This window comes from Lytechinus pictus, chromosome 10 (assembly GCF_037042905.1).
Source record: "Lytechinus pictus isolate F3 Inbred chromosome 10, Lp3.0, whole genome shotgun sequence".
In the NCBI taxonomy this organism is placed as follows: Eukaryota; Metazoa; Echinodermata; class Echinoidea; order Temnopleuroida; family Toxopneustidae; genus Lytechinus; species Lytechinus pictus.
The window spans coordinates 13,436,912-13,451,783 of NC_087254.1; the positions used below are offsets into that span (position 1 = coordinate 13,436,912).

The following is a 14,872-nucleotide window of genomic DNA, read 5'->3' on the forward strand; positions in this document are numbered from 1 at the left end:
AATCATTGTATTATTTTTCATTTTTCCAGTAAGTTTAACAAGTATACCATAAATGAAAAATTTACATTTCGAAACATGTTATGTACATACAACTTGCAAATTTTCAATGATATTTAAAAAAAAAAAAATCCAGTATAAACATTTTTATACAGCATATATACCTGCTGCACGAACATTAAATATAAACTCTCACAAATTTTTCAACAATCAGCAGTAACTCAAAAAATATGTTATGTACATGTATACAGGCAAAACAATACTGAGGACTACTACAAGTATGAATACATACATCATTTTATAATCATTAATCATTACATAATTATATACGTTTATAAAGATTTCTGCAGCTACAATGAAAATGTTAGTAACACAGCAAATCAAATACAAGAATCCTGCAGGAAAAAAAAAAAGTGGAAAAAGTCATCGGTTAGTGGGGGTCGGTAGGACAATATGGTTTAACAAATATCACAAATTGTTATGACATTTAATACAATAAATCAACACACTATTAGTCCTGACATGCTTTTTATCCAGAAAGGCAATGTCAAAAGTGATTCAAAGAAGTTTTATAATCAATTATTTTTTTTAGTTTCTCAATAATACAGGACATTAAAGGACAATTATTGCATTTAATCATTTTCATTCATGATCTATGATGATCTTATGGATGACTCTTCACATTCACTAAACTTCATATTTATTCAATGTAAGTGTACTAAAATGCAATCCAAAATCCGAAGTTTGAGCTTTGATCTGGCATGCTGTAGTCAGCTCCATAAGTACATGTATAACATTCTATTTGCACTTTTTTTTAAACCTCCCTGAAGTTTACAGGGATCCACGGATACACCCTACTGACTGAAAATGAAAAATGTCAGTCATTGGCTTTGCAACATTCTTTAAAAAAGGGGAAAAATTTCCACTTTTAAAACAAATGGATTCAACTATCACCTGGACGTAACCAGTATGTATGCAAATATATATAATCCATGTATGCTACCCTTTGATCTGACAAACACAAACATAGCCAACATGACTGACACTGTACAGCCACTGGAGTCAGTTATCCTTTTAATCTAGAAAACGTACAGTGTAATCAATCTAATAAACTTAATAAATATTGTTTGTCTGCCATCTTTATCACTTGGTCGGAAGTTGTCACTGAAAAGACTACCGTTGGATTTGCACACATGAATTACAAGATTTTCAGCATGCACAAGGTGTACTTGTTTAAGTCAGCATCACCTTTATCTACATGTATGAGTTGAACCAACTCTATCCTGCACTCAGTTACAATGGTACACTGCAAACTTTTTAATCTTGTATAAAAACATGCATTAAACATTGTTTTGGAAAATATATTGTTTTTCACCCTTCTACTTCTGAAAAATGGATATTTAGAATATGATTAAATGCAAAAACTGGAATAATTGCAGATTAGTTTGCTATTCTGATATAACATAACATTCACAAAATCAGTTCGACAAACATTCTGAATGAATCCGATGAAATGTATGTCAACATGTACATTCACAGACGATAAAACAATGGGAGATTAAGACTTGGAGGGGTGTGGGAGGGGAGCTGATTCAACCCCCTCAAAATATTTTGCGAGAAACCTGTAATGCAAACAATGTGAGCCAAACCATTTCATGACTAATTTCTGTTTCAGTCTACCATATGCGATTCCAAAAATATGCAACATTCTTTTAAATGCACATAAGACCCCAAATTGCTCAAACACATAAATATTTACAAACCCAACATAAATTAAGTTTCCATCCAAAATTCATAAATGTATCAGTATTTTATCTATACTGATTAAACCAAATTTATTTCATGTTGCATATGATTGGAAAAGCGTCAATGATAATTTCCAATGAAAATATTATCAAAAACAAAACTGAAAAAAAAATGTTTTTAGCTTTTACTTCGTTAATTAGATCAAACCTTTTATTTTAAGCATAATTAATAAGCAATGACATTTTCCTAAAGATCTCTGGGGATTGGAGAGGGGGAGGGGGAGGGTTGAATCAGAAACCCACATCTTATTAGGATCTTGGCAGGGTTAAACTGAGAAAATAATATGTAGGTCAACCATCTATTACATCCTTTTTCTTCGATGAGATATACAGTATGTTTGAGCCAGGGAGTATACCTGATGCCTCAAAAAGCCTACAGGAATTACAGAACTCTGTATTTAATGGGTTAATGAACTTGATGCAACACATTTAACGCACTGTATACATGTAGGTACTATTCATAAACAACAAGCATGGACGATGCAGAACCTCTGATGATGCTGGTGACGATGCAATGATAGCAAGCATTGGCAGGCAGCAGACTTTTCCTCAGTAATAAAGGAAGAAAAAAAATCACAACCGGGATGCTCAACACTTTTGGTCTCGTCACGACCCCGAGTGACCCCTGCCTTACCCCTGACCTCCTCCGGGTGGCAGCCGACAGGGCGACGCCTGACGGGACCCGTGTCGCGATCCCGGGCCGCGCTGCCCGTACTGCGTGATCATGGTCTTGATCACCGCCTCGGCAGTGCGGGTGTAGTCGACGGCTAGGATCTCATCCCAGGATTCAAAGTACTGTTTGAACATCTGAGGCTCGTAACTTTGGAGGGGGAAGAAAATCTCACTTTTTAGAACGAGGGTCCTTCAATTACACAGAGGTTAAATGTACAAGGGTGTGAATAAAAAACAAATAAAACTGGAACAAAAAGCTACATGTATCAAAGGGATACAAGGATTTCATTAGATAAATCAATACTTCTAATTGCAAAACACTATAATACATGACAAATAAAAGAATGGCAACTTAAAATATAAGTTTCAAAGATTTCATCTTTCAATCTGAATGACATAAACGACAACAAATCACACAATATAAGCAGAAATATCCGGAAAAGAAAGGGCAAAAGAGGAAAAAAAATAACAGGCTATGATGAGTTACTTGAAGTCATATGTAAATCCAATTACTCATTATAATTTCAACAATTAACAAATCGTACACTGATAAAAAAGGAGGCCAAAGAGCTATTAATCAAATTATTTGAATGCACAAATGATTGAAAATAAAAATGTAATATTAATGACATTGGCATTATCTTTAATTGATATAACAATTAAAGAAAGTGGGAAGGATCCCTTTTTCAATCAACAATAATTTGCCTCAGAAGAAATATTTGAGCGCTGCCTGCCAATGTCACTTCAAAGAAAAGAAAAACTTAATATCATATGCACAAAAATTACAAACACGTAATGAATGGATGAAAGGGAAAAGAAATGATCTATTCTGAGTCATTCTTCATTGTATTAAAAGTGGGAGGGAACTCACTATAGTGTGTGAAGTCTTTCATTGACTGTGTGTTATAAATAGCTAGTAGCTTCAAATATACCTTTTGAGGTAAATTTTTATACTACAGAGAATAAATTAGCCTATAATTAACAACTTAAATGTTTTGAGAACAAAGTACTTGCTTCGCTGCTCAATGAAATAATTAGTGCGGTATGAATGTATTGAGTAGCGAATTTGTGTGCTCTCATTCAGGTGGGCATATACTGTATGTACATGTATATTACAGGACTACACTGCTTTAGGGGTTATAAATCAGGCCAGATTTGAGCAGTTGAGGACTCGAGACTCTGTTCCGAATGCAGGAATGCCATGATGATTATTTTGCTAATTTCCTTTGCAATTATGGATTTTCTATCTGATTCAATCGGGACATAATGCTTATTGATAAATACATATTTTCTGAACCCATTTTGAGATCATTTTCATAACTAGAATTTATTTTTAAGGGAACATAAATGATCCACAGAATTCTCCTATAAACCTTCATATCAACAACAAATTACCGGCAAGTAGACCCATGAGAGTAGCTTAGCCCAGATTTCAAATGCTTGTTATTGAATCTTGATAACAACAAAATGTTGATAAATACCCAAATAAAATTTTTAGCAGCAATTGGTTTCACTAGTTATTTCATTAGATAATTAGTCAGTTTTGGCGATAATCAAGGAAATTAATTGCTTTTATACTTAAATTAGGGTTGATTTGTTTGGAAGTGATTTGAAAGTGTGATCGTGGCTGCATGGAAAGTGCAAATGGAAAAAAATGATAAGTGTACAACCCAATGAAATAAAAACACAGCAAATGAAATAAGAGTAGGAAACTGCTGAAAGAAAACTTAAAATGTATTTCAGAATCATTTTCATTTGCTGGTTCCAAAGCATGAATGCAAATTGAAAGAAAATAGCAGTCTCAGAGTAAAAAATAATTATTATATTTTTGTTTTTTTCAGTTGATGTTACACTGGGTCAAAACCATGAAAGTATACATGTTGGACCACAATAATGCCAATATTTGTAGTCCCATAAGTAGACTTTCATGGTGTTGACTGAGTGTAACATCATAAAATGATATTTCACAGTCAAGAAAGAAGTGAATTATTTTCTTGATAGTTTCCTACAAAATTTCAAAAGAGGGCGAGTTCATGGATGTAAAGGTGCAAAATGTGAAATTTCAGCAACTTTTGGTGATTATCAGTATCATTTAAACCCTAAAAGTAAACCCTTAAAAGCAAACGTAATGATCCACATACTTTCTCACGAAATAATTGATTTCTGCAACTACATTCTTTACCTTTAAAAGGATGCTCTGGGCTCAAAATATAGAGTAAATAGAGCAAAATTCACAGAGCAAAATGCTGAAAATTTTATTAAAATCGGATAACAAATAACAAAGTTATTGAATTTTAAATATTTGCATTATTCCGATGAAACAGTTCTATGCATGTCTTCATGAATATTCATTAGGTGGGCTGATGATGTCACATCCCCACTTTCCTTTTTCTTATGTTATTACATGAAATCATAATTGTTCCATTTTTTTCATAAATGAGTAAATGATCTCCATTATTATAAAATAAGTTGCAGCAAGAAATAACTAATGCACTTAATCAGTTATCAATCAAATTGTTTAAGTTCTTGATAGAATTTTTTTTTGAACAAACCTAAGTTCATATAATAAAATGCAAAAGAACAAGTGGGGATATGACATCATCAGCCTACCTAATGAATATTCATAAAGACATGCCTAGAACTGTTTCACCCGAATAATGCAAATCTTTAAAATTCAACAACTTCAATATTTAATATCCGATTTTGATGAATTTTTTAGTATTTTGCTCTGTGAATTTTACTCTATATATTGAGATATAAATATCTTCAGCCAGGAGCATCCCTTTAATCAAGAGAAATAAAATCAATCAAGTGTGCTGCCACACTTAACTCTTGTGAAACACCTGTGTAGCAATATACATGCATGGTAAAACAATGATTCATGGAGCAAGAAACATATCCCGAGAAAGGAACTAAGTGCATGCATATGCCATGAACAAGAAGTCATATGCAGTAGATTTCAAAAGTAATATCCTGGGCTCCGTTGCATAAAAGTTACTTTAATAGTAACTTTGCAATCCAATGGTAACTACCACAGTTTCAATGCTCATCAGCCAATCAAAATCAAGGACTCCATAAAAGTTACCATTGGATGACAAAGTTACCACAATATTAACATTTACGCACGGGGCTTACAAAGAATATTTCATAAGGCATCAACATGAATTCAACAATCACGAAAAAATATGTGTCAAAATGTATCTGAAAACCAACATTATTTACTAAAAGACTGTAAAATATAAAGATTTCCAGAGAGAAAAGAAAGAAAGAGGCTTCATAAATGCGGTCTGGTGGTTATGACTCTCATCCTTCATATAGGAGGCCATGGTTCAAATCCCAAACATGTTGTGTTTTCCTTCAGCAAGAATTTTTTTTCCATTTTGTGCTGCACTCAACCCAGGTGAGGTGAATGGCAGAATCAATTCCTGAAATGCACAGAGCCATGGAGCCAGCAGCTCTAGCTAAAGCATGGGCAGTAGCACAAGAGCACATAAGGATAAATATTCCTAGAAATACATGTATGGTACAATAAAAATTCCTGTAATTACTGCAAATGGAAAATTGCTAATGGGATCTCTTTCAGCATCTATGATGGTATCTTGAAGAATGTTGGATGTAACCTCACACATGCTACCCCTACTACAATGACTGACGGAAAATCAGAATGAATGAATGTTCAATAACATGTCACACAAAGTAAGATTAGTCTGCAGGCACAGACCTTTGGTTTTCGCAATTTGCATTGTGCACAGTGCAAAGTCTGGAGTAGTAAGACTAGATTCAATATATACTGTTGCTGCATCTACCTTTTGGTATAGAGAAGAGAGAGAGAGAGTTTGGAGTCTAGTCTTCACTCTAAGAGATAATATAATTGGTAAAAGAGCCAAATTTGAGTCTGTCCTTGCAGACTACAAAATGTCATGTTCTGGGGATAGTTTATAAATCTTATTGTAAAGTTATGCATGAATTCACAAAAAGCTTGTGAACGAATAAGAAGTATCAAAATGTTTTTTCTTCTTCTTCTGATGCTTTTGAGAAGTATGACAAAGTTGCATGGGATCGTTAAATTAATGTGATTAAAAATCATTGTGGATCCGGTCCCTCTTGGCTTTCCATAATCAAGTTGTTTTTAAAGTCATGCATAACTTTATGAAGAGTTTTATGAAACAGTCCCCCTGGAATGTATACCTACCCTTCCAGTATCCTGATGACTGTAGCGTTGATAGGCCTGTTGAGCATAGAGCACAGTTCCTGGGATAGTTTCAGTGCAGCAGCTCGCCATAGACGACTCGACTTCCTCCCGATCCTGTCATTGCAAGCAAGATATGTTACATGACAAATCTGTTTCGTGTCTCTTAATCAGAGGATTATGGGTTGAAATCCTTCCCCAAGAATCAATTGTGGCAACGTTAAAAAAGCCCAGCGCACACTATCCGTTGCCACACGACTTTTGAACAAATCGCATTTTAAATATACATTAAATATGTAAGTCCCAAGAAGTAAAATCATTTAATTTGTAGTTCGGCGTAATGCTAAGAATACTAAAATTAAACTTCTCCTTCGCTGCAGGCCTTGTGGTCAGAGTAAAATCCAAATTGGATTCCAGTCGCAGCCGATGATGACGTCACTACGATTTGAAATTGGATTTGCTTTAATCTCTACAGGGAGGCTAGATATAGACTGGAATTTCGTTTTTAATATTCATTCGACTATTCAGAACTTTGATGGTAGTGATTTCAAAGGGAGAAATGTTTATGCCAAATGCTATTACAATTTAATTGAAAATCGAATCGCAACGGACGGTGCACGTGTGTGCTGGGCTTAAGGCTAATATCTGAAAGTGTCATAGTGTAGAGTTTCTGAATTGTAGATCTTAATCAGAGGGTCATGGGTTCAATTCTATCCCTAGGAACTAATTGCTGGATTATTGTTGCGCAATCAGAGATGTCTTCTAGCGTAAGTTATTGATATTTATACATGAATATGAACATGCATGATTATCATTCCCATAATACATGTATGATTATTACAATGATGTTAGTATGATTATCACATATACCATCAGACCTGCCAACCTCTGGGAATGAAAAACTGTATTCTGTGATTAAAAAAAATGTATTTTTCCCAAAAAAAGTGTATTTCATAATAAAATGCTTGGCGCACTCGCTAGTCGCGGCGCTCAAGCTGCATGCAAGCTAAAATGCGCACTGGTCTTGCAGATGAAAAAAACAAACATTGAAACATGAGTATATCTTCACCCTGGTTTGAACAAAATGATTGAAAAAAAAAACAAGTTACCTGAAATTACATTGATCTAATAACCACATTTGTGCACGTTTTATGAAATAGAGACATATAGAGATTATTTTTCTCAATAAATTATGATTTAGTTAAAAAAAAAAAAAAAAAACACGTATTTTTCAAAGAAAAAACGTACTGCCGTATTTTGGTTACAAAAACGTACTAAATACGGCTAAAACGTACTGGTTGGCAGGTCTGTACCATGACACAATGCTAACTAATCTGGTACATGTATGTATGGTGAAAATATATAGTATAATATACAAAAATGAGGACCTGCTTAATCTGATCTTACTTCATTCTTTTGCTTGATTAAAAACCATCTTCAGGGTTTAACTTCCACTCACTATATTACTTCATGGTAGTTTCTGCCATTGATATGTGGCATTGCATTTGTTGATTTATACATGTAATACCCTGTACCTTATTTATCAATGGTATACATATATATCATGGGCTTTATATATTAATGAAACTTACCTTTAACAATATCATTAAAGCTTGAATTCTATTAGAATGTCATCAACTTGTCTATAACTAAAATCACTGTACCAATACTTACTTGTACATTCTTGGATATATAATAGATTATCATCTTAATAATAATTACCATACTATCAACAAAGCAAATTCTCACCAAACATATCAATTAATATTAAAAAAAAAACCAAGGAAGATGGATTAGAACAAATTATAAATGATGAGCTCACCATATAAATACATCAGCATTGCAATCCAAGATGTAGACATTCTTGGTTTCAAGGAGTGTTTGGTGTGGTTTTCCCTTCGGTAATTCCACTGAAAGTTAAAAACAAACGAATAATGATTAGAATTTTGGTGATTGTCTTGAGTGTGGGGGTGTCGGACCACTCCTATCCAATGGGGGCAAAGCCAGATTTACATGAAACTTTGGACTTGACTGGTGCAGTGTGGAAATTAAATTGGTGAAGACAAAAATGGTGACTATGATGATAATGTGATAGTGACAGTGATGATGATCATGATGGAGGAGATGATGTGATGATAATGATAACAATCATGACTATGATGATAATGGGATGGCAATGATGGTGATGATGATGACGATGAGGATGACGATGAAGATGTGATGATAATGATAACAATGACAACTATAATGATGTGATGATGGTGATAATAATGATGACTATGATGATAATGTCATGACGATGATGGTGATGATGATTGATGATGATGAAGTTGATGAAGTTGATGACTATGATAAAGATGTGATGATAATGATAACAATGATGAATATGATGATTGATGATGATGTAACCATGATAATAATAATGATGATGATCTGAAGAACATTCAGAGGTGCTACATAATTCATATCATTCCCAAATGTGTTATTAAACATAAGTAATTAGTTCAAATTTGATATGTCAAATTATCAGAGCTGATAAAGTTTAAGAAGTGGAAAAGGAAAAAATAGATCTGTTGAACAACCATTAAATACATGTAGGCTCTTCTCAACACTCTGGGATGATGAAAATACAGCAACACACATAAGCCTTCAGTGATACCAAGGCTGATTTAATATGATTATTACATACCTTGGGGTAGTTCCAAGTATCCAGTTCCAAGACCAACTTTGTACAGTCTTGGTTTCTCAGGGACGAAAGATTTTAACCAGTCCTGTAATGTAATGAAATGATATAAAAAGTGACGAGAGAACACCAAAAATCATATCTCCCTCTTTCTCTCATCACCCTTCTCCTACCCCTTCAGTTTTGCTTCCTCCATCTCTCCTTCTTCTCTGTAAATCTGTGATCTTCCCTTCCTTCTCTATCAACGATGAATTTTGCTCTTTTCCCTCATCCTTTTAATGAGTGATCTCCCTTCCAAAGATCTATCGTTCCTCTACTTTTCTATCCCCCACTAACCCTCCAGTACAGTCTTCCTTGTAGTGTCCAAGAGGTGCACCAAACTCACTAAGCCCTCCCTTTCTAGATCTTCTCTTCCTTTCTCTATCTTTTCTATCCCCAGCTAAGACTGTGGTAGAAAGTATTCCCTGTGGCTTCAGAGAGGGCCCTCAAAACTTACAACATGTAAGCCCTCCCCTTCCTAGATCTGATCATCCTTTACATGTACCTTTTCCTATCTACCCATTAATCCTTACATGTGGTACAAAGAATTCCTTATAGCCTCTCAGAGTCACCCAATAGCCTCTCAGAGTCACCCAGAACCCACTGACCGCCTCCCCCTCCAAGATCTACCCTTCCTCAACATTTTCTGTCCATCCCATTAATACACATCTTTGATACAGAGTCTTCCCTGTAACCTCCCAGAGTCTCCTCACAACCCAGTAAACCCTCCCCTTCCTAGATCTAAACCTCCCTACATTTAAATCCCCCACTAACCCTTACCTGTGGTAAGTCTTCCCTATAGCCTCCTAGAGGTTCCCACATTTAAATCCCCCACTAACCCTTACCTGTGGTACAAAGTCTTCCCTGTAGCCTCCTAGAGGTTCCCACATTTAAATCCCCCACTAACCCTTACCTGTGGTACAAAGTCTTCCCTGTAGCCTCCTAGAGGTTCCCAGAAATCCTCCACCTCACTACCTTGGTACATCATGGTGATCTTGGCATTGTTCTTGCGCTCCATCTTGTTGATTTTCTCACACATCAACCTGTACATAGATGAACAGGAAAGGGGGTGGACATTACAGGCTGTTGGTCACTTTAATATGGGTTCAAAGTAAAAATCACTTTCCTAGCTACTGTACTCTTAATCGTAATCCATCGTATTCAAAGAATGACCTCCGTGAACTTTGACCTTGTAACCCCACAATCTTATCAATTCATTCTCATTTCATAAGCAGACATACATGTAAGCAAGGTAAGAATTCGATCATCCCTTAAACAGTTATTTGGTTTAAAGCAATAATAAACAGAAGCCTTAATAGCGCCACCACAAGTCCTCATATACTCACATCTGGCCAGCATAAATGCAGCATTCTGAGCTGTGTAGTCTTGTAATATAGGCCCACTTGAATGATAAAACGCCAATTCACCATTCAATACCACACTTATTATGTTACCAAATAGCCATCATAGCAAATAGCAAAGTACATTCCTCTCAAAAACATTTTAGTTTCTCAGCATGAACAAATTTATAGGCTAATTCATTCTCTGTATTATTGATGGTTATCTCAAAATGTTTATTTTTCTAGACTAGTTATCTATAACACACAGTCAATGAAAGACAACACAAAATGTTGGTCAGTTTGGTCCCCCTTTAATCATAATCATCACATTCAAATAATGACCTCTGTGAGCTTTGACCTTGTAACCCCCAAATTTAATCAGTTCATTGTCATTCCAAATGAAGATGTAAGCCAAGTAGGAATTTGATCAATCCTCAAACAGTTATTTGGGATTAATATCAATATCGGGAGTATATTATTACCTCTAACCTTTGATCACATGATTCCAAAATCTACTCAGATAATTGTGACCCCTCCATGCATACTTGAAGCAAGTTTGCAGTTGAGCCATAAAAATAGTTATTTAGTTATCACAAGAACGAAAACAAAACAGATGGATGAACAGAAAACCCCCAAAACATAACCGCCTAGGTTTGGGGTTAAATAGCATAACTCTTTAATTCTTTGATTGATTTTGGTGAAAATTCCATTGATCCGTTCCTCCCCTACATTTTCAGTAGAACTTACTTGATCTTGGGGTGGAGAGGTCCCTTTTAGCATTTGTTTCACTTTTTCATTTAATCTCATTTAATCTTAGATTGACATACCTGGCCTTCGACCTTGTGATGGGATTTGATTTCTGACCGTACCAGATGTAGATGTCCATCCCATTATCCAGCACAAACACATATTTGGTGTCTAATGATTCATGATCCATTGGAACCTGAGATGAAGGATAAAATGAAATTATCAAGAACATGACATGATGGTTTTAATACAAGGGTAAACAATCAATATGGAATTACAATGACCAAACATGTACTAGGTTTGGAGAGTCATATATTTCCAGATGAATGGTGATATGAAAATTCAATCTTAGATGGTAAAAATATGACTATATACAGAGCTGCCAATCTGAACAAAAACATTTACATGTAGGTATTTTAAAATCTGAAAATCAGTATTTTGGTAAGGAAATCATTTTTTTTCTTCAAAAAAATACCATAGGACAACACATAAACTGAATGTTAGAAATCATTATTTTGCATGAAACCATCAGTATTCTTCTCATTTTCCAGTACTACATGTAAATACTGAAAATCAGTTACAGTTGGAAGTTCTAAAAAATCAGTATTTTGCATGAAACCATCAGTATTCTTCTCATTTTTAGTACTAAACACTGAAAATCAGTACTAGTCGGAAGCACTGTATATATAGATATATAATCCATTGGAACCTGAGATGAAGGATAAAATGAGATTATCATTGTCATTGTCATTGTCATTGTCATTGCCAATAATAAACTTTATTGGCAATGAAAGCATTATCTTCAGCATTATTTTGTTACCTTACAGAAGCCAATACGTGAATCTTTTAGATATATAAATATATATACTTTGGAAAAGCATCGCCTGTAGACAAAAACTGAGGTCTCTAGTCTTACCGCTTCAAGGTGCAGACTCTGTGTGCCCGACGCCCTGTACATTCTAGCAATGTAGGTATTCTCTTCCACAGAGTAGAAGCCGCTGGCTGTTCCGCCCTCGATGTAGGCGATGTCGTGATCGAAGAGCTCCATGAATTCATCGCTCTCGTCCCCCATCTCCTCGCGGATGGAGCGTGTCCTGGTTCCCAGCATGTTACGCAGGTTGACAGCATGCATGGCGGAGCAGGCCTTCTTGTCAAGCTGCAGCAGGAAATCAAAATCAGACGGCTCAATCATAAATGGGCAAAAAATATTTTTAATCCCTCTTGTTATGCAGCACAATCATCAACATAAGCTCAATAATAAATTATATTGATTTCTGACAAGAGAGATGTACTTTTTAACCTCTTTATAATCCATCTGGTTGTCAGGAATCAAAATTAAACAGCTCGATTTTTAATGGGCAAAGATAATCATAAAAATAAAAATTAGACAGCTCAATCATAAATGGGCCAAAAATATTTTGAATCTCTCTGGTTAAGCAGCACCAAAATCAAACTGAGACAGCTCGATTTGAAATGATACTGATTTCTGACAAGAGAAGTGTACTTGTTTACTCCTTTAAAATCCAGCCGTCTGATTGTCAGACATCAAAATTACACAGCTTGAGATTTAAGGGGCAAACATAACCATCTCTCTTGTCACACTGCACCAGAAATCAATATTAAACATTTCGATTATAAAACAATTGCAGCTCTCTTGTTAATTGGACGGCTTGACTTTAAATGAGCAAACAATTCCATCTATCCTGTAAAGTTAATAATAATATTTAAAGGGCACTTTATACGGGTGTTTCAAAGCGCACAGTTGGGCTGACTAATGTAAACAATGAATCCATAATATAACACAAAAAAACTAACACGATGCCAGTGTTGAAAAAAGGTGAGTTTTAAGTGAGGATTTGAAGATTTCAATAGTCCGAGCATTTGGGTTGGGAGCTTGTTCCACAGAGCAGGGGCAACAACAGAAAACGCAACGATCACCGTATCTGGTCTTCGTGCGAGGGCCATGGTTTAAATTGCAAGAGAAATAAAAATTAGACAGCTCCATCATAAACTGGGCAAACAATTACATCTCTCTTTATCACCTATTAAACAAAATTAGCTTTATCCCATTTTCCATCACAGGTAGGGAGGAGGGATAATATGGTCTTTTGCCTGTTCAAATATATTGGTTTTTTTCTTTCTCAACAAGATCTAAGTGACTGATTGATATCTTTACGAAATAAACGACATTAAAATCTCACCGATGAGGATTGTCCAATCCAGTAATAGATCTGCCAGTTCAAATTCTTGGAGCTATCAAGGAAGGTCTGGAGGATGATATAGCAGTCAGCTTCGTAAAACTTACCATACAAGGCTACACCAGAGAGAGAGAGAGAGAGAGAGAGAGCAGATTTAAGAGCAAGTCTATGTCATACACTCACTATTTCTATTTAATACTATGACCAATTTTAATTTGATAAGAAAGAAGCTCTTAGTTAATCATAATTACCAATAGTGATTTCATAAGTTTATAGAGTAGTCAAATTTAATTTTTATTACTTGTCCTAATTCTCTCGATTAATTTGTAAGTTTTTTGCTGATTATCTTGTTATATATTCAATATATACTTAATTATAAAATAAATATTTTTCAAATTGAAAGAGGAGAGAAAGCGAAAAATTTCACTCATTTGCATATAACCTTTGATACGAAAAGTGTTACATGACATTAGAAAAAAACTTTTAAATGATATCAAATTCACAAAAAAAATATCAATAAGGCAAATTTTTCATGTCAAGAAATAATTTTGTGTTCTTGATAAAAGGCAGTTCTTATTATTATCAAGGAAAGGGACTTATTGAGAAAATGTCTTGGCATACGTATGTCAGCATATGCTGGCTATTAAAAACATCCTGTACTAGCCGCAAAGAAACGTTAACGCTAACAATGCACTAAAAGAGGTTGTGGCACCCCGGAATGTTGCAGCGATGCCCAATGTCACAACAACATGTTATTTCAATACATCTTGGATTAATGTTTAACATCACAATTCAAAAGATGTAACTGGGCCTACTGTTAGGGCTATGTCAGCACTAACAATGATTCCGTGCAGCAGGTACAGGGCCCTGTCTTACAAAGAGTTACGATTGATCCAATCAACCTCAACTGTATGGTTATCCATCAACACCATAATTCCTTCTACAAGAAATTTACACAATGCACTTTGTAAACAAAGCAAAGCACACTTAATTGTTAAAGTACAAGTCCACCCCAACAAAAAGTTGATTTGAAAAAAAGGAGAAAAATCCAACAAGCAAAACACTGAAAATTTCATCAAAATCGGATCTAAAATAAGAAAGTTATGACATTTTAAAGTTTTGCTTAATTTCACAAAACAGTTATATGTACATCCTGGTCGGTATGCAAATTGGCAGACTGATGACGTCACCCACTCACTATT

General features: G+C 35.0%; 1 protein-coding gene across 1 annotated transcript in view; it reads right to left on the minus strand.

The window, feature by feature from the left end:
• The window catches only part of LOC129270198 (protein flightless-1 homolog), a 49,441-nt gene that overhangs the window by 11,560 nt on the left and 23,009 nt on the right, over positions 1–14,872 (minus strand). The window contains exons 12-18 of the mRNA XM_064105365.1: positions 13,674–13,786; positions 12,389–12,628; positions 11,553–11,668; positions 10,299–10,428; positions 9,353–9,434; positions 8,486–8,573; positions 6,667–6,780 (exon numbers count right to left, since the gene is read on the minus strand). Of these exons, the coding sequence (XP_063961435.1) occupies positions 6,667–6,780; positions 8,486–8,573; positions 9,353–9,434; positions 10,299–10,428; positions 11,553–11,668; positions 12,389–12,628; positions 13,674–13,786 (883 nt within the window). The remainder of the gene's footprint in view (positions 1–6,666; positions 6,781–8,485; positions 8,574–9,352; positions 9,435–10,298; positions 10,429–11,552; positions 11,669–12,388; positions 12,629–13,673; positions 13,787–14,872) is intronic.